The sequence below is a fragment of the Trachemys scripta genome, chromosome 3 (assembly GCF_013100865.1).
Source record: "Trachemys scripta elegans isolate TJP31775 chromosome 3, CAS_Tse_1.0, whole genome shotgun sequence".
Lineage (NCBI taxonomy): Eukaryota > Metazoa > Chordata > Testudines > Emydidae > Trachemys > Trachemys scripta.
Window position 1 is genome coordinate 155,981,153 of NC_048300.1, and position 23,242 is coordinate 156,004,394.

A 23,242-nucleotide genomic window follows, 5' to 3' on the forward strand; every position below is an offset into this window, starting at 1 on the left:
ATCTGGAAAAAAAGAGTAAAAAGTGACATGACGAAGTTTGCAGACGATATAAAAATAATGATGGTTAAGTCCAAAGCTGATTGCAAAGAGTTACAAAAAGATCTCACAAAACTGGGTGGCTGGACAACAAAATGGCAGATGAAATTCAATGTTGATGAGTGCAAAGTAATGCACATTGGAGAACATAATCCCAACTATTCTTGCAAAAGGATGGGATCTAAATTAGCCGTTACCACTCAAGGAAGAGATCATTGTGGATAGTTCTCTGAAAATATCTGCTCAATGTGAAGAGACAGTCAAAAAAGCAAACTGAATGTCAGGAACCTGTCAGGGGCCAGCTTGCTTCAAAGCCAGTTTCCTGGCAACCCAATGAGTGCAGCTGACCCTGATAGAAACTGTTTGATTGACTGCACCACCTGATTGGCTGCAGGAGTCAATAGGCTGATATGTAAGCTCAGTAGCAGTAGCAGCAGTCTGCTGGCTGTTCAATGTGCTCCTTGCCTGCAGCTGTTTTTGATCCTGTTCCTGTCTCCAGCCCTAGCTTGCCCCTGCCCACTGGCTGTCCTGTCTTATGACTCTGGGCTCTGACCCTTTGCTATGCCTCCTGAGTGTGACTGGCTAATCCTTTGTCTTTGGTGTCTGACTCCGGGTTCCAACTCTTGGCTATACCTTCTGATTATGACTCTGGGCTCTGACCTTTGCCTTTGCTCCAGGACACCATCCTGGCTGGATTCAGCTCTAACTAGTAGGCAAGACTGTTGCTCAACCATTAGGCAAGGCTGCCCATGACTCAATCTCTGGCAAATGCAACCTCATACTCTTGGTGTCTTGAAACCTCTCACTTCCGGAAGTTTAGACTAGACAATAATTGCCCTGTTCTGTTCATTCCCATTGAAGTATCTGGCACTGGCCACTGTCAGACAGGATACAGGGTAAGATGGTCTATTGCTGTCATCCCATATAGCTATTCTTATGATGCATTGCAAAGGCAGCCAAATGTGAATGTACTCTGCTGAAATAGCTGTTGGCAACTCTATAACAGCAGGACTTTTGCCAGTAAGTCTTTGTAGTGTAGCAAGCCCGATGGCAGAATCAGATTCAGGGAGCTATTGTGAAATGCAACATGATAATGGCATGCACAGCTAACTAAAATCTAGTATTGGAAAGAACTTTACACCAAATGTGTTGCTTATACTGCACATCTTATGCAAAAAAAAAAAGAAAGAAAGAAAGAGAGAGAGAGCGGATATTGTTCTGTTTCATTTCTTTCTATCTCCTCCAAGTAATAGGATGTAGATGATACCACAGGTCACTGGGAACTTTAATTAAGGGGAATGATTCTTACATAGCAACGTCAAATCATCTCTGTAGAGTATTTTTGTTTTTTGTTTGGAAACTTGATCTTTGCTATAACATCTGTAACTTATGTAAAAAGCAAGTGTAAGCAGATGTAGAGTCACTGATAGTTTAGACATATCCCTCTTAAATCATATAAGAACCTCTGTCATCCAACATTGGCTTTGAAATCACTACATGCTTCTGAGTGTAATAAAAGTTGAGGTTGCTTTGCATGGCAGAAAAGCATATCTTAAACTGGTAATAGCACCATCTCAACAGTATGTCTGATTGCTTAGTTTTTCTTCTCATTGTCTCCTGACTGTGGCACCAACAGTGTAACATCTCATAAAACGGTTCAATTTCCATGAAGATTGCTGAGATAAAAGCAGTTAACACAAATAAGTATTTGAAGGACAAAACTGATATATACTATGTATCAGATTCATGCCAGTGCTATTGCCTTTATTCATAATGGTTAAAGTAATAGTTATAATCCTTTATACAATTTCAGAAATGGTGTTTAGGCAGTCTTTTGATTTGCTAAGTATGGCTCCAATGGTTCCAATTTTTTCTCAGTGTTAGGATTTCTGAATAAAAATGTTCCAGTTGTATTTGGTTTTAAAAGCATTACACAACCAGTTCTTGTTCTTGTAGGTAATGTGTTTATTAAATGATATATACAATCATTATCTCACCTGGAAAAATCACTTGGTCATTTTTACTTCATGCAGTTATTGTGTCCTGCCTAGCAAATAGGCAAACCTCAGTTCAGTTTTGGATTTGAAAACAACCAGTCACAAATGTTTGAAGCATGAGCAACATCAAGTGCATGCCAAACATAGAGGTACCTGACTGAGGTCAAAATGAGTGAGAAGTATGAAACATTGAATGATCTGTTTCATTATTTTGATGGATTGCAAAATCTGTATGTATTTTTTTAGCAACTTAGCATGTTTGTATAATTTCAGTGGACATGATCATGCCAACACTTACTGCCTTAAAGTCACTGGGACTGCTCATTTGTCCATGGAGTGCATCTCAGGCTCACAATAAAAGTGACAATGAGAATTATCCTTTTAGTTTTAAATTTTGGTATTAGAAATGTATGCTCCTTTTGTCTTATTCATTATTGATGTAATTGTGTCTGCTAAAGGCTTAAACCCTTAATTCCTTGAATACAGAGAATGAGAGTGTGATTGGGTGGACTAGGCCCAGATGCCCTCTGCTGGAGGCCCAAGGTCCTGCCACACCTTTCCCAGGAGAGAAGCAGTGGAGCTAATTCCATCAAACTGCCTAGAGAGACTGCACAGGGAGCAGCCAATCAGGAGGGGAGACTGCAAGGGGCTAGCCCAGGGGTCGGCAACCTTCTGCACACAGACGATCAGGATAATCCACTGGCGGGCCACGAGACGTTTTGTTTACATTGACTGTCTGCAGGCACAGCCCCCCGCAGCTCCCAGTGGCTGCGGTTCACCATTTCCAGCCAATGGGAGCTGCAGTAAGTGGCGCGGGCCGCACGGACATGCTGGCTGCCACTTCCCGCAGCTCCCATTGGTAGGGAACAGTGAACTGCGGTCACTGGGAGCTGCAGGGGACCATGCCTGCGGACGATCAATATAAACAAAACGTCTCATGGCGCGCCAGTGGATTATCCTGACGGGCTGCATGCCGAAGGTTAGCGACCCCTGAGCTAGCCAATCAGAGGGTTGCAGTCTAGTATAAAAGGAGTTGTAGCACAGTCCACTGTCAGGTCCTTGCAAGAGCTAGAGGAGTGCAGGTGGTGCTCCTGCCAAATTAAAGGGAACTTCAGCACCACTGACCGCAGGGGTGAGGAAGAGCTCCTGGCTGGTCGCCTGGCCTGAACATTAATGAGCCCTAAGGTGAGGGTGAGGCTTTGGTGAAGGCTGGGGCTATGGGGAAGTGGTCCAGAGAACTGAAAGCAGTTAAAGGGAGACTGTGGTGCTTGGCTGCTATTCTTAGGGTCCCAGGGCTCGGTCCTCCCATAGACCATTGGGGAAGTGGCCTACACTTGGACAACCATAACCCCCCAGAAGGGGATTTGATTTACTTAGTTGCCCAGCTGGACAGCTGGGGCCAGAAGGACCCAGAGAGGGTGAAGCCATTGCCTCCAAGTGGAAACCAAGGGGGTATGGCCTGATACCAGGACCAGGATTGTTTAGACTGTAGATGCACTCGACCAAAGGGATGCGTGTGAAACATGGGTCCCATGCTGTTACAGGGAAGGATTTAAAGATTTGGGGTAAAAATTTCAAAAGGTGCTCCTGAGTCATTTTAGGATGCCTGCATCTCAATGGAACTTAGGCTCCTAACTGATTTATGGTTTGTTTGTTTGGTTGGTTGGTTTTTTGAGGGGGAGGAATGGGGGACTCAGTACTTAATATCAATTAATACATTTCAGGATTTCTGGACACCAAAAGAAACAAAAAATCTTCTTGCCTTGTGGTCCTAAGCAATATAGAAAGTCTAACATAGAAAGGGCTGCTATTCAGCTTTGTTTTATGTTCGTTTGTACTGGTCCTGAAAGTAAGAAACAAGGGATACCATAGGTATTAAAGCCCTAACCATTTAGAAAACAAATACATCATTTCCTTTTCAGCTGGAGGCAGGTCAGAATGTTTACTGGGAAAATCATTTCAATGGAAGAAACATTTGTGACAGACTGATGGTAACATTATGAGGCCTTCACTTTAATTGACTTAATCTGCATATTTTATGATTGTCTGAGATTTGGCTACTGTATAATGAAAGTTTTGCAATTCTCAGAGTCTGTGCACAAGGTTATGTCTTTTTGCATATATCTAGGAGCATAAAGGGAATTGGAAGAGTGCTTTTAATTGCCAAGGATGCTTTGGATGATAACTCTTAAGTACAAATTGAATATTAATTCTTAGTGCAGTAAAATTAGCTGATTCTTTGAAGATTGCTGATACTTATCCTTTCTGGGAGAATACTGTTCCATGTTTTGAACTGATCAAATTATTTTAATGTCATAATTTAAAATTTTCTGTGACTGTCTGTTACAGTCCAGCCAATGGGTTTCTCCCTTTCCTCTGGAGCTGAGAGGTAACATAAAGAACCAATCAGATGAAGGATTTTGGTGTTTTCCAGGCATGACTCCTCTTCATTTCCCCCAATCTAACTTTGATTCCTTCCTATTAAGGAGTCTTCAGAAGAAAAGTGACCTGCAACCAGCAAGAATGTACTGGCTGGCAGCATGAACACAACAGACCATGGAAAAAGGCCTTATAAGCTTTTTCTCAAAGGAAAATCCCTAGCTTTCATGTTTCCTATACCAGTTGTTTGCACGCTGCTACTCAGTACATTCTTTGCTGTGAATTCTCCCTGCTTCCATTGTTGGACCAGATGGTGGGTGGGTCCAACGAAGCCAGAGTTGGACTAGTTCTCAGTACATGTTGGGATTTTGTGCATCTTGCCAAAAACCCAATCATCTGTCTTTGGGCAAAGTTGCTTGACATTTCTTAGATCTTATCAGTGAAATACTTTGCCTAAAAATTTGGGGTGAGGGTGTTTGAGATTCCTCTTCAGCATCACGGACCACCCAATCCTACCCACAACCCTACACCACACACTTTCTCCCCACCTCTCTTAGATAAAATAGACTGGGTGGAACTAATCTAGCCTCTTCCTGCCTTTCCCCTCAATATCATCTGTCCCCCATACCAGTCCTCGCTCTTGTGCCCCGCCCCCTTGTAGCACCCACCCCTTTAAGGTGGGGATGTGGAAAGAACTGCTGTTGTGACCCAGATGCCTTTAGGGAACTACTCAGGAGCCACGACGACAGCCTCCAGAAAATGCTGCAGGACTACAGAATGTCTCCTAAAAACTGGAGGCTCTCAAATCAAAGTTTCCTGAAGAGCAGCTCAGGTAAACAGCTCATACTCAGCCAGCAACACAAGGAGTGCAGAGAGAAAGGCTGCTGAACGCTATTTCCCAAGCTGCCTCAAACTTTATTTTTCTCTCTTTCCCCTCCTGTCCGCAGCCAGTCAAAAGTTAAGGAGGAGAAAAAGAGATTATCTTCCCCCTCCCCCGCCCTTCTAGGGTAAAAGTTGGGAGGCAGTATTTCCCTATAATTACACCTGGATCATTTTGTGCTAAATGCTATATTAGAAGATATTGAGAGACATACCTTGCATGGCTCAGAGCTCAGGCTTCATTCACATAAGAAAATAGAAGTATGCATATTTACCTGAATTGTCCATAACATCTGGTCCTTGGACATAGAATCATAGGACTGGAAGAGACCTCGAGACGTCATCTAGTCCAGTCCCCTGAATTCATGGCAGGACTAGGTATTATTTAGACCATCCCTGACAAGTGGTTGGGGATCTTTAAGACCAGGTTAGACAATGATGGAGATTTCACAACCTCCCTAGGCAATTTATTCCTGTGCTTAACCACCCTGACAGTTAGGAAGTTTTTCCTAATATCCAACCTAAATCTCCCTTGCTGCAATTTAAGCCTATTGCTTCTTGATCTATCCTCAGTGGTTAAGAAGCACAACTTTTCTCCCTCCTCCTTGAAACAACCTTTTAAATACTTGAAAACTGTTATCATGCCCCCTCTCAGTCTTCTCTTTTCCAAACTAAACAAACCCAGGGTTTTTTTTTTCAATTTTCCCTCATAGGTCATGTTTTCTAGACCTTTAATCATTTTTGTTGCTCTTCTCTGGACTTTCTCCAATTGGTCCACATCTTTCCTGAAATGTGGTGACCAGAACTGGACACAATACTCCAGTTGAGGCCTAATCAGCGCAGAGTAGAGCAGAAGAATTACTTTTCCTGTTTTGTTTACAACACTGCTGCTAATACATCCCAGAATGATGTTCGCATTTTCTGCAACAGTGTTATGCTGTTGATTAATATTTAACTTGTGATCCACTATGACCCCCAGATCCCTTTCCACAGTATTCCTTCCTAGGCAGTCATTTCCCATTTTGTATTTGTGCAATTGATTGTTCCTTCCTACGTGGAGTACTTTGCATTTGTCCTTATTGAATTTCATCCTATTTACTTCAGACCATTTCTCCAGTTTGCCCAGATCATTTTGTACTATAATCCTATCCTCAAAGCACTTGCAACCCTCCAACCTTGTTATCTCTTATAAGTGTACTCTTTATGCCATTATTTAAATCATTGATGAAGATATTGAACAGAACCAGACCCAGAACTGATCCCTGAAGGGCCCCACTTCATATGCCCTTCCAGCATGACTGTGAACCACTGTTAACTACTTTCTGGGAACAGTTTTCAAATGAGTCCCGAGTGTGATGGGATCCCCTGGGTGCAGCCTGGGTCGGTGGGACTATTGTGCCCCCTTAAACTCTCCAGCCTGGGCTGTCTCTCACAATGCTTTGCTAGTGACAAGCAACAAGCCCCTCCAGGTGCTGTTATCATTCAGCACAACTGCATGCGGTGCCCCATACCCAGCTAGATTGCATGAATGCTCCCAGAGCCACTCCTGAATCTCAGAGAAAGGCACTAGCCAAATCCCCCAAGCTCCCAACCTTGTACCTCAGAAGTATATGATCTTGCACTGCTCATCTTGAGCAGTGCACATTTATTAATTGGTTCACCACTTCATCAATGGGAAGTGGATATACATCAGCCTTTGTAAACCTGAGCAAACACCCTTACCAAACACTTGAAGCAAACTCACCGGTAAAGATAAACAGTTAAACAAATGTATTGACTACAAAAGATAGATTTTAAGTGGTAGGCAAAAGTCAGAGTGGTTACCAAACTAAAATAAAATATAGCATACAGTCTAAACTCTCAACCCTATTAGACTGGGTAACATCTAGATTAATCAGTTTTCCTCACCCCACGGGATATTGCCGGTCATAGTACACAGGTTTCACCCTTGAAACCTGGGCCAGTATCCTCTGTTCAAGTTTCCAATCTTCTGAATGTCCTTGTTTCTAGTTGCAGCATAGATGGGGGAGGGAGAAAGGCCCCGCATAGGGCCCCTGTACTCTGTTTTATACCCTTAGTTCCATGTGCTTGGAGAACACAAGTCCAGGCATGTCTGGTGGGCACTGAAGAGTCACAAGGTGAAGCAATACTCCCCATGTGTCTCCTGTAAGTGAGTCATGGAATTGTAACTCCTCTGCTGGACAATGCCTGGTAATGTCTGTTCAGCACCCACCTGGGCATTGTTTACCTCCCTTGTCATTGTCTCTGGAGATCTAGTATCTGGGCGCTTCCCAAATCCACAGCATATTTTAGTGACAACCATACAACACAATTCTCATAACTTCATATGCATTAATGATATACATATTTAGATAGAACAGCTACTTTCAGCAGCTCATAACCTTTCCCCGATACCTCACACAGCTTGCTTTATATGCAATATCACAATTATATATAAATCAGGAATATGGGGATTACAAGATGCTCCCCCAAGGTATAGAATGTCACACTGAGAATGGTATAGTCATCACTCATTAGAAATTTCATAAGCATACTACAGAGTTTGCATTCAGACTCAGTTCACTATGATCTGTAAATATGAACACATTGCAAAATTTGTTCCTGATAAGAAAGTGAGCTACCACTTTTATTTGAGATCTTTGACAAATCTGTTTTTTTTTTAAACAATTTTATTCACATTTGGTAACTGGAAGTCAGATATAAAATTACACAGTAACTTAAACTCATTTTACAACATATTTGTCTGATAAATCCATACTGCATACTGACAACTTATGAAGATACAGCCAAGAACTGGCACTGATATCTGAATTTATTCAGTAAATAAGCATAAAAGTAGGCAGTTAGATTTTCTGGGAAGGGACTTAGAGAAAATTCACACCTTTCCACGGGTATGTGATATTGCACTCTTCATAAATAGTATGCAGAACCTAGCTGAATGGAAAAAAATGTGTATGACTATTGCTCATAAAATACTGTTTGTGAAATAGTAAAACCCCCTACATCCCAGAAGAAGGAACTGTTTATAAGACGAGTTCCCTCCATCAGTAGCTACTTGAGGAATTTGACTCATCTCTAACTATTTAAAATAACATTTTCCTTCACATATTCAGGAGATAATATGAGATTTCTTTGCAGTACTTCAATTTGCCATTATTTCCTGTATTCTAGTAGTCAAGGAGATAGTGTATCACCATTATTTGTTTACTGAATCAGGTAATGAGTACTGACAGCTGCTTAAGGCTTGGGTCAATCCAAGTTTAAGAGCTGATATTTTGATCAGTTACATGTAAATGAATCAGCATTCGCAAAGATATGAAAGCCTTGGCTTTGACACCGTAGGAAGACAAGACATCAGGAATGTGGTTTAACTAGGCTGCAACTTTAAGTAGCACATTTGGGAGCTATCTGACAATGTCCAGTGCAGGTTATCCTTCCTTTACAATCTGTTCCACCTGGTGGAGGACTACTGTCAGCCCTTTTCCTCATGAACATGGTCTCAGAAATGTTATAGGGATCCCATTACCCTCCCGTCATCTGAAGATTAATGGGCTGGGGGGAAAGGCACTGGATCCTTACTGTACCATTCATTAGGAGCCTCAATTCCATTTCCCAGCTTCTTTAGGGGATGCCTTCTCCTGATTTGTTTCCCATTCAGATTTCTGATGGAACCAGGCCCCTTGTTGAATGTACTAGGCACCTGCTAAGTTGTGACAATGAAATTTACAACCTAACCTACTCACTGTGTCCCTGGGTGCTGAGAGGAAAGCCCACAAGGAAAAAATTATTTCCTGGCCCCAAAAGGGACTATGAGGATGTCTACAGCAAAGCCCCAAAGACCTAGTCCTACTCTAATACCAAGGTGGGGAAAGGGGGAAGGTATTCTCCCAATGCAGAAGGTGCCCTAGGGCAGAGGTAAGGATTTATAAGCCCTCCCTTTGGGTGTGTGGGAGCAAACAGACTTACATTGCCCACTTCTGTCCAACCAAACAGCCACAGACAAACCGCCCCTTCTCAAGCATAAGGAGGCTGAGTGCCCCCCAAGAGGGTGGGCGTGGGCAATCCTTAAAGGGGCAAGTGTGTTCTTTCTCCTGCTGGCCCAGACAAAGCCTCCTCACTCTGTGGCTACAAGGCAGGATGGAGGGAATCTGATCACAGAAGGATGGATCCGTTGCAAAGTAATTGAGTTAAACAGGATGATCAGTTCCAGACTTTGCACCTCGTTCCAGTCCTGGATACTTGATTGAAGGCCTTGCAACTTTCACATGGCTCATCAGAAACACAACAATGTTGTTGTTCAGTCACGCATGAAGGACAGAAGAACCACTGGCACAGAAGGATATAAAACAGCAAACACAGGCATAGGCTATATTTCTCCCTTGGGCCTCTCCATATTTTGCAGCCGATGTGACTCCTGAGCTCATGATTGGAAACATAAGCCTTTGGAGAAATTATTTCATGCATTGCCTCCACACTGATCCAGGAATATAATGAGCAAAGTGGCTGAAGTGTTGCACTTCTTGCTAGATGAGCCACTTATAGATGCTACATACAGCTCATTTCAATACTAATCAGTAAAAGTACCTTTAAACAAATGTGTAGCATAGCAGGCAAGAATATTGGAAATGAACTCTACATTTGAAAGATAGCTGCTTTAACTTTATGTGGTTATATTATGACTGCTGTTCTGTAATAAAAGTACTAGTAATGAATTAGCAGATAACTGAAAATACTGTTACCCCTTTTGATCTGAGCAGCTAGCCAAAAATTGAGGTCTTACAGGTTGTTCCAGTCAGCAGGAGAAATTGATTATGGAGTCAGGGACCTTTGTGCAATCTTTTTTATTTACAAGGAATGTACAAAGTCCTGCTGAACGCAAGAGAAATGAAACAACAGGAGGCAGTTTCTCTGCTCACAACCTCCAAGCCTCTTTTAGGCAGTACCACATCATGCTTGGCTAGGGCTATGTGTGTAGCTTCCTTCTTTTTGTGTGCTTCTCCCAGCTTGCCTCCTCATACCTACACCCCCACTTCCCCAAAACAATACCAGAGAAGCCCCTGAATGACCTTTGTTTTGGTTTGGAGCCATTATTATTTCATAAATCAGCTAAACTGTATCTGTTATCTTAAATCAGTGGTGGGCAAACTTTTTGGCTCGAGGGCCACATCAGGGTTGCAAAACTGTATGGAGGGCCAGATAGGAAAGGCTATGCCTCCCCAAACAGCCTGGCCGCTGCCCCTATCCGACCCCCTCCCACTTCCCGTCCCCTGACTGCCCCCCTCAGAACCCATGACCCATCCAACCCCCCCCCATTCCTTGTCCCCTGACCACCCCTTCCCGAGACCCCCCCACCCTAACCACCCCCCTAGGACCTCACCCCCTATCCAACACCACCTTCTCCCTGTCCCTTGAGTGTCCCAACCCCTATCCACACCCCCGACCCCTGATAGGCCCCCTGGGACTCCCACACCTATCCAATCCCCTCCGTTCCCCGTCCCCTGACCGCCCCCCCCAGAACCTCCACCCTATCCGACCTCCCCCTGCTCCCCATTCCCCTGTCTGCCCCCTGGGATCTCCTGCTCCTTATCCAACCTCCTGGCCCCAACCCCCTTACCATGCCGCTCAGAGCGGCCTGTCTGGCAGCTGCTCTGCTCGGCTGGAGACAGCCACGCCACTGGAGACAGCATGGCAGCGTGGCTGCGGGGGATGAGGAACAGTGGGGGAGGGGCTGGGGGTAGCCTCCCTGGCCAGGAGCTCATGGGCCGGGCAGGACAGTCCTGCGGGCAGGATGTGGCTTGCAGGCTGTAATTTGCCCACCTCTGTCTTAAATGAAGGATGGCAGTTACACCCACCAGCTTCAACAAGATTTAACTCAACTTATAACAATATTAAAGGTTTCTTTAGGGAAAACAAACATTCTGTAGTGCTAGATATTCCTACAGGTTTACACCACTGAGTCTCCAGCAAGCTGGATGCACTTTGTGTAGAGTAATGTGGTTCTCTGGATTCAATTTTTAGAATGGATTGTTTCAAACTTTCCAGTTTCCTGAGCTGAAAATACTGACTGTCTTAGACGGTCAACTATTTTTATTTTAATGCTTAAATAGTTGTAATTAACCAGCAAGTGAGACAAATTAGGAAAGGTGTCTCTTTCTTTGTTGCTCCTTCAGAGCAACAATCTCTTCCTTTAAACAGAGGCTTCTAATATCAAAATTCAGCCTTTTTTCAATGAGTACAAGAAGTTTGGTGTTTAATGATTCCTCATCTATTTTCATGAGCCCTGGACCTTCATAAGTCTATTATACTTTGTGTACGTGATGGGTATATGAGGTCCTTTGAGGTGAGGTCCCCTGCTGGAGGTCTTGCAGTCCTACTACACCCCACCCCAGGAAAGGAGCAGTGAACGTGGGTCCTGCAGGCCTGCTCGGAAAGGCTGCAGGGAAGCATCCAATCACAGCACAGCAGACTCAGATAACAGAAGCTGCAGGGCCTGAGCAGCTTGGTTCTTGGCTGGGGTCAGAGGGGTAGGAAAGGGTGTACCACTCTGGCCAAAGGGAGCTTGATGGGCTGCATTAGCTAAACCTAAACTACAGGAGGACCTGAGAACTCTAGCCATCAGGTACTGGACAAAGGTGAAGAGAACCAGAGAAGGTAGTAGTCATCAAATAAAGGAAGCAACTCGTGGCTGCTATTTGTAGGGTCCCTGGGTTGGGAGTAGTGGGTGGGTCTGTGTCGTCCCCACCCCCAGGGGAAGTGGACTAAGCCCCAGGAAGGGGATATGGCTTGTTTCGAAGGCCAAGCAAAGGACTGGAATGCAAAGGGCTTACGGATGGTGCTGAAGACCCAATAAGGGCAGATAGACTGTTTGAACTATTGGTTACCACCCTTCTACCCCCCCAAAAGGGGACTGGATTTGAGAGATGACCTGGCTGGAGAGCTAGGGCAGTGAGAACCATTCAGGACAAAGTGTCTCGAAGGAGAAAGCACTGCCCCCAGGGTAATAACAGGGCAGGGAAGGACTTAGAGTTAGCCCAGAAGAGGCTGAGAACTGAGCCCAGTGCCAGGGCCGAAGACACTAACAAGGGCACAACAATAGTCCTTGATGAACCTTTGTTACCCTGGAAGGGGTTCATCCATTCATCTGTTAACTGTGTGACTTAGTCAGAGGGCTGAGCCACTGAAGACCCACCTGATGAGGTGGATAACCTAAAGAGAGGTGCCAGGAGAAAAAGCAGATTGCAGCACCACATCCAGCCAGCAGAAGGCACTTGTGAGAGGTGAGTGCACCCCATCACAGTTAAATAAAAAGATTACTGAAAGTCTAGTATTAAATATTGAGGATATCATCCCCGATTGATCTCCTAGAAGACTAAAATCTGATTCAACAAATGGAGTAGAATTAATAATTTTCTGTAAATAATGTCTCAGATGTATCTTTATGTGCTTTCTAAGCCCTTCCTGTGTGCTGGAGGGCTGATTCAGCAAAACACTTAGACCCAGATCCACAAAAGGAATTTGCCACCTAACTTCCAAATGTAGGTGCCTCAGAACTACTGCTCAGATGCCACCTAACTCTAGAGATGGCTCAAATCCCTTAGCTCCTAAACTTTTGCTGTACAAGTTCTCTAGGCGCTTAAGTTTCTACTGCTGGGCATGCTTGCAAAGCTTCAGTGTAGGCATCCAGGTGCCTAAATCATGCATGAACCCCAGCAGGGTCCTCCAGCCAGGTGCAAATAGGCTTTGCCTTACCCCACTCACCTCTGGGTGCCAGTCTGGTGATTGCCCTATCTGTTAGACTCTGAGAGATTCTGATGTGGGTCGCTCTCATTCTCCTGTCAAAGGTGTGTATAAATAATTATATTTGCATTGGGCCAGAGAGACTCTCTAGTCCAGTAGTTAGGGTATGCACTTGAGAGACAGAAACCCCTGTTCAAATTCCATATCTTCATCAGCCAGAGAAAGGAATCGAACTGGGGTCTCACTTATCCTGGGTGAGTTCCCTAACCACTGGGCTAAAGATTGTAATGGAGGCCTCCCTCATTGACCATTGAGGAGTTAAGTGTTAACTGTTGCCATTCTTACAAGAAATAGCTCAGGCACATAACTCCAGGACAGGGTTCACAGTTGTGTATCCAAAGCAGAGGTGCCTTCTTGCAGTCCAGAGTTATGTGCCTAACTCTGAGAGGGGCAGGCCTTAGAGAACACTTTTCTTGGCATCTGCTATTGGCTGGTTTATGTGGCTCCCTGCCTAGCATGCTCAGATGCCTCTCTCACTCTAGGCTTTGTATAGTGAGTATAGGTGCCTAACTCAGGTTTTATAGATTCCACTGAGTGGCGAGGCACCAGGGCCGGCTCCAGGCACCAGCTTGTCAAGCAGGTGCTTGGGGCGGCCACTCCAGAGAGGGGCGGCACGTCCAGCTATTTGGTGGCAATTCGGCGGACGGTCCCTCACTCCAGATGGGAGCGAAGGACCTCCCGCCGAATTGCCGCCGCAGATTGCGATCGTGGCTTTTTTTTTTTTTTGGCTGCTTGGGGTGGCCAAAACCCTGGAGCTGGCCCTGCTAGGCACCTATAAGTTAGGTGCTGCAAAGCTTAGTGTTGCAACACCTAAATCCCTTTGATTTGGGCCTTAGACCCTTATTCAGCAGAACATCCTTAAAAAGGAGGGGTGGCTAAGCATTCACTTAATTTTAAGAGCATGTTTAAATCTTTCTCCATACAATGGGATTTAAGCATGTGGATAATTGCTTTCCTGAATCAGAACCTCAAGCTGGTTAAGTCTATAGTTAAGCATGAACTTAATCAACTTGCTGAATTGGGCTCTGGGAGCATAATCCACCCAATTGGAGCAGGGATCATGCTGCTTATGCATTTGCCCTTGTGCATAGGGAAGCCTGGACAGGAACTGTTCCTTCTGCAATTCCCTCAGAAGTGGTGCAGCTTCCACACTGTTTGCAATGCATGACTGTGGTTTAATGCCGCAGGTCTTCCCTTTTTAAAATATGGGACTGCTGTACATTACACCTTGGAACATATCTCACCTTTTGGCAACAAAAAGTTCACAAAGGGCATCCATTCCGACCCGTGAATGAGAGTTTCAAAATGTTTTCTTTCAGGTAAGTCAGCATACTTCTAGTCATGATGCCTATTGTTAATCTCATACAATTTCTGGATATGGGAATATAGTAAAACCTGAGTGTTGCATGTTCACAATTCCTTCTGGAAAGAATTGTATCATTTTCATAGTACCAGTAGTTTATAGAGAGGAATTATGGATATTGTAATATTGATAAGGTCTATTTACATTTTTCTTTGGATGTTTTAAATGCCAAACATTGTAAATTGTGTGTTGTGATTACTTCAACATATGCATTTTGCAAAAGTTGTTTTGTATTTCAAGTAATTCAGATCTATTGTTTTTGGGTAGTATGTACTGATTCTTAAAGAAGACAAATTATAGTTATTGTGACCCACAAACCCCTCAGTGCCAACTGGTAAGTGGGTTGAAGAATATCCTTATTCTGGTATTTACATTCTGGTACATCAATGAATCTTATGTGAGGTCTTAAATGAAAGCCAAGGTAACACTGCTCATTAATATTGTTGGAAAATATATGTATAGCTACTACGTAAGGAGTTATGTGTGTTTGTTTGTATACATATACATATACATAGATAGATATAGATAAAATACTGAAAATATGCTCCTGGATTCTGTTTCTGCACCACTGCTGTGATACAGGTTTCCTGTCAGACAAAAGACACTTGTATCTGGCTCTGTCGGTATGTAAATTAAGCACTGTACGCTAACACATTTGGGACACATTTACATATGAAGTCAACAGATATGAAGCCAACAATGAAGTGCACACAGCAGGGGCAGAGAACCTTATCTTGCAAAAATCTTCAAAGGCTTTCTGGACTATATTTGGGGAACTGAGAAGACGTCCTGTCATCTTGCACCTAGGAAGTAAACAGGCAGTGTATTTATGTGTATGAAAATGAATCTGAACCAGCCTTGGTGAAATAAAACTTCTTTAGACAAGAGGTTAATCTATAAAATGTAGTCTGTAGAAGGAGTATTATGACTTTGTTTTATATGTTACCTTTTTTGTTTCAATTATCTTTACTCATTATTTCTTGAGTCTTGAATCTTTGATAATAGACTTATTCTGGTTTTCCCTCTAAATATATCTGTGTTGTGGTATTAAGCAAGAAACCAACTTGTATGATTGAACTGGGATGGATGTATTCACTGTTCCTTTGGGACAGCAGACCTGGTATTTCTGTGACTGTTCAGTGGATAAGAGGCTGAACACTATAGGGGAACACTTCAAAGGGGTTTGGGATCTGGGGTACACCTATTGTTAACTTGAAAGGCAAAGTAAGGGCGGACATAGCCTAGAGGAGAGTGCATGGGTGGCTAACAGGCTGGTGGTGTCAGTGAGCTGCCACCCAGTTAAGCACATGTAAGTCTTCTTCATGCTGGAGGCAGGGGGTAACAAGATGACTCAGTCCTGAGTACTCAAGAGCCATCACAATTATGTTTGACAACAATAAAAATTATTATTATTTTTTTAATTTACAGGGTCTCCTAATATGTCTAATGTAGAATGCTGTCTGTTTATTACTACTGATTTTCAAGATGAATTCTCATCATAAATAATTGGCAATTTCATCAATTGCTTTAGGACTGTTATCTAGCTTATTAGCAGTAACTTCTAGCCTTCTATGGCACAGTTTGTGGTCCTAATGAAGCAGGAGCAGGGCTGGCTCTAGGCACAAGCGTTCCAAGCATGTGCTTTGGGTGGCTCTTTTCAAGGGGCGGCTTTTTTTTTTTTTTTTTTTTTGCTTGGGCGGCAAAAAACCTGGAGCCGGTCTTGAGCAGGAGAGTAGCTTTTAAACATCTGAAAAAAGTATTAACAAGTTTGTTAAAGACAAGAGAACTTGTCTATTCTTGATATAAGTAAATATAGCTGGAGAGAGATGGGTACATTTAATACAAGTTTGAAATTAGGTTGCATAGTAATAGATGTGATAATGCTTGAATGATGCTATGGATCAAACTCTTCTTAGAAATGTGATTACAGGTTGCATGATAGGAATATTTGTTCTGTGAGGAAAATGCCTATTCTCCCAGAAATTTGCTTTAATTAAGCTACCTCATCCATTGTTTTTCTGACAAATTTTCATAGAAACTTAAACACTTGAAGTCACCGTCAGTCTTTCAATTTTGTGTTTATACATATTTCAGTATTTCTGGAAAAATAATATATTCCATTTGTTACCACATAATGCTATAATTACTACATTTGAAGGTATGGTACTACAAGCAAAACACTTTTTCACAATTTATACTTACTACAATTAAATAATATTTTAATATATTTGTATTGACTATTTAAACAATATGTGGTCTGATTCAAAGCCAGTTGAAGTCAATGTGAATTTAGTGGTCAGATTCTAAGAGAAGTAGAACAAATTATTAACATGTTCCTAACATTTAATGTTACCTGAATCTGTGCTAGTGAAAGCATAAGTTAGTTCTTTTTAACTCTCTAGTCTAGCACCCTTAACTTTCCAAAGAAGGACACTTACGTATATTGATGTGTTTTTTTTTAATAATTTAATTTCTTAAATTTGTCCTTTCATAGCTTTTCTTAGATTTTTGTTCGTTTCTGTTTTGGGCTGGTGAATGATATGAATGTGGAGAAAACAATTAACTCTGGACCTTGCATTCTGTATTGTCTCGTAATCACTTTGCCTTCATTGTAGACCAAATGAACCAGCATACATTCCGTAATGGGAAGTTTGTCTTTCTTTTCTTTTTTTTTTTGGTATTATGGGCCTCATTTGCATCAATAAAATGTGAGATGATTTCACATGCAAAATTAGTAGATCCATGATTTTTAATGTCTGGAATGTCTCTTCCCTTGCCACATGTTATTTTTCCTGTAGGGAGCGATGGGCTGCAGAGTGAGCATATGACACCCCAATCATAGGGCAGTCAAGGCCCTAATTCAAACTCTTCTCCAGCCAGGCCATGGAGCCGTGACTCATGGGCCATGGGCCCTACTGGGCCACCTGGCTGGTAAGTGCCTGACCGGGTCCCACAGCATCTGCTGGTGTTGGGGCAGCAAGCAGAGCATGCTCCCTCCCACCCCGAGTAGGCCCCGGAGCCCCCACCCTGGCCTCATGTCCTCCCCACCCACCGTCCTTGGGTCCAGACCCTGGAGAGCTCTCCAGTCTTTCTCCACCCCAACCTGTCTGGCTCTACTCACCCGCTTCTGCCACATCCCGGTAGGGGTGCCATTTAGGAAGGTGGTGGGGAGGCACCTGCCCCCTCCCTGAGTTTTGTACCACCTGCAGAGAGTGACCACCCATGCTCACCCATTGTTCGCTCCTCTTTCCTCTCCCCTCACTGACCAGGAGTTGCCCCCTCCTGATACCAAAATCTGAAATGGTGGCCTTGCATCGCGGCCTTCCCCTACCTCCCCAGGGCTGTTCTTTGCAGTCAACTTGGTCCCTCCTGCTACCTGGAGCCTCCTTCCTGCCCCTTTACTATTCTGGCATGCCCCACTAGCTGGCTCATAGTCAATAGCTTCATCACCTTGCTCCGAGCCCCAAAGTACACACCCTATTTTGCGGCCCAGATCCCAGCCCATACCCATTCCTCTTTCCCCCTCCCCCTCTCCCTCCCCACCCCCACCCATCTCTGTGACTTGGCTCAATTGTGGGAAACGGAGAAATGTTTGTGGGGGATGAGCAGCGACACCAGGTGGCTCAGGCCAGCCCTGCATGTCCCGTTTTCAGTTTAGGGAAATATGGTCACCCTAGTTATGGCTCCCTGGTTCCCTACTTCAGCCTAATTTAGCCTAGGCTGCATTAACTTGCACCAATTTTCTAGCCTGCATGAGATCATATGTTAGCTGGCAAGTGCAGCACACATCAGCCACTCTCCCTCCCACCCCTGATTGAACCTGGTTTTAAAAGGGGAAAATGTTTCAACATTTTTTGTGAACATTTTTTCATCACACATTTTCCGATTTTGAACACTTTCAACTAGTTTTATAAATTCCTTTGGGACTTGATGAAACTCCAAAATGTTGAAATTTCCATGGTGCATGTAAGGTCCCTATCACATTACTCCTATGCTCTACGTTTGTTCCATATCTGAAGTTTCTAGCTACAGAATCCCTCTGAATCTTATTTGTCTCCACATGACAAACTTCAGGCAGAAAGAGGCTTTAAAAAAAAAAAAGTTGGAGTAGGATTGGTATTCGGTTTAGTTAATATTACTTACTATAGCAATTGTATAGTCCTTTTCATCTTCAAAGCACTTTGCAAGTCATTAATTAGATAATGTTTTTAACCTTAACTGTGGAGTGGCTTCTGCAGCACCATAAATTGAAGCCAGAAAAGATTCAAATTGGAAATAAGGTGCAAATTCCTAGCAGTGAAAGTAATTAATCATTGCAAGAGCTTACCAAGGGAAATGATAGTCATTGTCACTTGAAGTCTTTAAATTGACATTGGACACCTTTTCAAAAGATAACTTGTGACTGAACTAGAGTTTATTATGCTCAACAGCATACATTTAAATAGTGAAGAATAATTCCCTCCACTACAGTAATTCCTGGGTGAAATACTATGGTCTATATCATGAAGGCTATCAGACAAGTTTATCTTAGTGGTTCCTTACAGCCTTAAAATCTATAATCTTAATGATTTTTTTGGGCTGGAAATTTCCTTACTCTATTTAAAAGTAAAAATAGTAGTACTAGTTTTCATGCTTGCTGAATTAAAAACTGGGAAAATGGATTTTTCTTGTCTTTAGTGAGACTTGGTGAACACTTTAGTGTATTGCATCAGTTTTGAGACCTATGCTGTCTGAGCGTGACTTCCATGAAGCATCAAAAGTGTAGGGGGTATCATCATCTGTGATTATAAGATCATTTCCAGCAGAAGCAGAATCATATCTGAGACCTCAAAGAAGTTAAAAACTTTACCAAAATAGCATGCAGAGCTTGTAACTGCTGCATGTTTATACATTTAAAGTAATGATCCCATTGCCATATAATGTGAGGCTTATGGTAGTTAGTGTCTCTTGGCATACTACTTGATGAAGTTATAAACTTCAGGCAGAAAGAAGACTTTACAAAATGTCAGGAAATATTTTGCCTAGTTCAGAGTTCCTAGGCCTTCAGTGTAATCTACCAAATATGTCTCTAGTTGACTCTTTGCATTACCCCATGTGCAATATTCAGAAAAGCAGACACTATGAAAGTGGGAAGTCAAACCTGACAGCTATATATTACGGCGACTATGGGGAGAAAAAAGTACCTCCAATCGAAACTTTGTGGTTAATAATTTGCCATTAATTGTTTAGTATGATCCATTTTAAACACATTTTGAAGCTAAGTACATACTCTAGATCTTTAAATTCATACATGATTAGACAGACCTAGCAAAAAATATTCAACAACCTCTGTCCCAGCTGGGCTTTGTGATGCTGCTGTTCTTGGCATCTCTTATGTCGTATGTATGGATATGCTAAATCCTGAATCACTTAGTCTAGAGCAATGAATTTGGAAGCAAGGTTGCCGTTGTGCTCGCAGAAGTTGTGATTTCTTAATCTGCCATGTTTTTCCCTGAGCTGTATGTCTTCCTCTCCTTTTATTTCTCCTCCCGTGGCCAAAGAAGTATAATCTTCTGCCATGCATCCCTGATGTGGGATTGGATGTGCATTTGAAAATTCAGCCACTTCCCCTCTCCCCAAACCCAGGAAACTGGCCTGCATGCCCCTGCAAGAAATATTGATGATGATACCACTGGAGGAGATGCACAGCACTATCTTCTCCCTGATGTTCCTGAGAATTCACTATTGAGAAAAGGCTGCTGCTGGGAGGAGGCTCTCAGCCTGGCAGTGAGTTTTGAATTTATGGGAAGGAGTCTGAAATAAAGAGTTCAAATAGATTTTCTTTTTTTTAGTTTATCACATTGGTACATCCTTCTCAGCACATAATGTTACCATGCTACAACACATATTAAATTTGCTGAGCAAGGTATGCAACAGTAAATCATTATTAATATATTAGTCCATTCTATTTTTTACCTTTGCAAAGCTATCATAAACTTAGTGATCCAGACACATTTTTCCCCCTTACTTCATTAGAAAACAATCCAGTTCATTTTTAAAACTTCAAAGAGTGTTCGTAACTTTCCCTAAAAGAGTCTGAGAACTTAATTTTTGTGTTTCTCTTTGTTGTGAATCAAAGAGAAATAGGACTGAAATTAGCAACAATTACTGCATTGTTTCATAATGTTTTGTTATAGCAACATCTAATTCTGTTGAAATGCTTCATATGTAATTATTCCAATGGGTGAAATTCATTGTAACTTCTCGTAACAGGCTGTCTCATATACTCTCCTTGACTGTACTTTTTCATGGGATCTCACTGGTAAAGTTGTAATGTCATTGACACTAAAATTCTGATATAGTGTAAGAGAATTTCTATCACATAATGGACTCTCACATATCTTTCTGTAAGACTTTGTTCACTTTTAATAATATGCAAATAAAGAAGAGCTTCACCTTAAAAATTAAAACATGCCATATAATCTTCAGCTACCAAAACACCAGTATGAGAGCAATGGTTGACGACTTGATTTTGTTTTTATTTCTTTAACAGTGATTGAACAAACTCCCTCTACTTCGACTAAATACTACTGAGTTGATATTAATGTTCATGAACTGAGCTTGCAGATCTATGCTTAGGCTTCTAAGACAAAAGTTTTGCAGTGTGATTTCTAAAACATACATGTCAATATTACCATTTTAAATCAAGTGAAGCACACTTTCCTCAGCCCATGTGCTACCATGACTTAATGTGTGACTTTGGGGAAATTACTTAATTTCTCTTTCTATCATTGTTTCCCCATCTGTAAAAGGGGATGTAATTGTCTAGCACAGAGGTAGTAGGATTTTGTCTACAAATATATTTAAAAGTTGAGCTTTCAACCTTAACCCTTAATTTTCTTTCTTCTGAGTCCCTGCTTTCACAACTTTAATACTGCTTATCAGAAGATTTGTTTAGAGTGCATTATGTATAGTAGTGACAAAGTTGTCCATTATGTTGTCATAATAAGCGGTAACCTTACCACAAATTTCCCATTAATTTGCATATTTTCAGTGAATTATATATAGTGTATTGTAGAGATATTTGCTCTTGTATTACACTCTCTAGCTAAGGACCTCAAAGCACTTCGCAAACATTACTGAATTATGCCTCATGACACTGCTCTGATGTAGGAAAGAATTATTATCCCCATGTTACAGATGGAGAAAATGAGGCACAGACAGGTTAAGCGACTTGCCCAGAGCTACACAGGATGTCTATGGGAGAGCTGGGAACTAAACCCTAATCTCCTGACTTCAAATCTAGAGCTTTAACAATTTAAGCATCCTTCTCCTGAATAATACCATGCAATTTTCAGAAAAGTTATAGCACTGTTTTGATGAGAACTCAGTAAATTACTCAAATCTCCATATCTTAAAATATTCTGGGCCATAGTAAAAGTATGTGTGTCTGAAAAGCCTTTCTACAGTGAAGGTTCACACAGCTTGTCTGTCTCCCTAATGCAGCTTCTGCATTAGAGTTAATGATATTTCAATATTTCTGAAGTATTTAGCATTTTTCACTGTACTGATTACAATCTGTTGTAGATGATAATTATGCTGCTTTTATCACTCAAACACTCAAGTGATTTTTAAATCTTCAAGTGGCTCATGCCAGATTTTTATTTCTCAAAGGGTTTGAAAGTCTGCTTAGATTATGCCCTTCTGTCACATTAGCTGTAAATGCTAAATCAATGCAAAATGAATAGATTCTTATTTCTAAAAATAACCTTTTTCACAGGAAGAAGAACTAAGGAAAAGTGGGGAAGCCAAATATTCACACTTGAGTGACGAGCTTCATGTTCTAATTGAAGTGTTTGCTCCACCTGGGGAAGCTTATTCACGTATGAGTCATGCCTTGGAAGAGATTAAAAAATTCCTTGTTCCAGTAAGTGGCTCATAACATTTTTTTTCTAATTGTCTCTAGTTCTGGTACATTGAACTCACTCATTCTTTAAAATCCTACCTGGTTCAGGAAACAATTTGATCTGCAGAAGATTCATCTTATGCCCAACAATACATTAATTGTTCCTTAAGTATCTTCTGCTTGGGATTTTTTTATGATCATAAGTCATGGACATCAGTGTAGAAATATGCTTCTAAGATCCTTGAGTACTGTATATTTGTACTGGCACTGTTCGCTTGTGCTACATTTTATATAAATATCTTTCTATAAAATATTCTGAATTTACATGCAAAACTAAAAATACAATAATAACATCTTATTTGGCAGAGTTTACATTAATAATTCTGATCAGTTCCAATATTACTGCAATTCAGAAGACTAATCCTGACTCTGGCTTGAATTTCAAAAAACATCACTATTCAGGAAAGCACTTCAGTATGTGTTTAAGTGCTTTCTGAAATGGGGGCCTGAAACTCAGGAATACTAGGTAGTGGGAGAAATAAGAGATGGAGGAAACTCCCTTTCATTTATATTTGTATTATATAGAACACTTCAGCTAACCCAAACTCCTTGTAATCTGAACCATAATTATGTTCCATTTTGCCTATTAATTTCTTTGCAAATTCCTTCAACTATTTGAAATTTCAGTTGTCCAAATTTATTCACTGTACCCCATGACATTTTGATCTTCAAGGTTTTACTTTATATATAATCTGCATTAATGATGACTTTGCAACAGTGTTTGTGGCATGAGCTACATACCAAAAAAAGCTGTGTTTTTGTCTAGTCTGATCTGCGGACATAGATACCGTTGAATACAATGAATACAGAATAAGAGTTGATTCA

At 41.8% G+C, this 23,242-nt stretch overlaps 1 protein-coding gene across 3 annotated transcripts in view; it reads left to right on the top strand.

Moving 5' to 3' along the window:
* Positions 1-23,242, top strand: part of KHDRBS2 (KH RNA binding domain containing, signal transduction associated 2) — a 624,118-nt gene that overhangs the window by 285,264 nt on the left and 315,612 nt on the right. For 2 of the 3 annotated variants that reach the window (XR_004645211.1, XM_034766247.1), the window contains exon 4: positions 22,232-22,378. The exons of the other annotated variant lie outside the window; for it this stretch is intronic. Coding sequence is in view for 1 of the 2 variants with exons in the window: in XM_034766247.1 (XP_034622138.1) it covers positions 22,232-22,378 (147 nt within the window). In the remaining variant the exon portion in view is untranslated. The remainder of the gene's footprint in view (positions 1-22,231; positions 22,379-23,242) is intronic. 3 annotated transcript variants of the gene reach the window in all.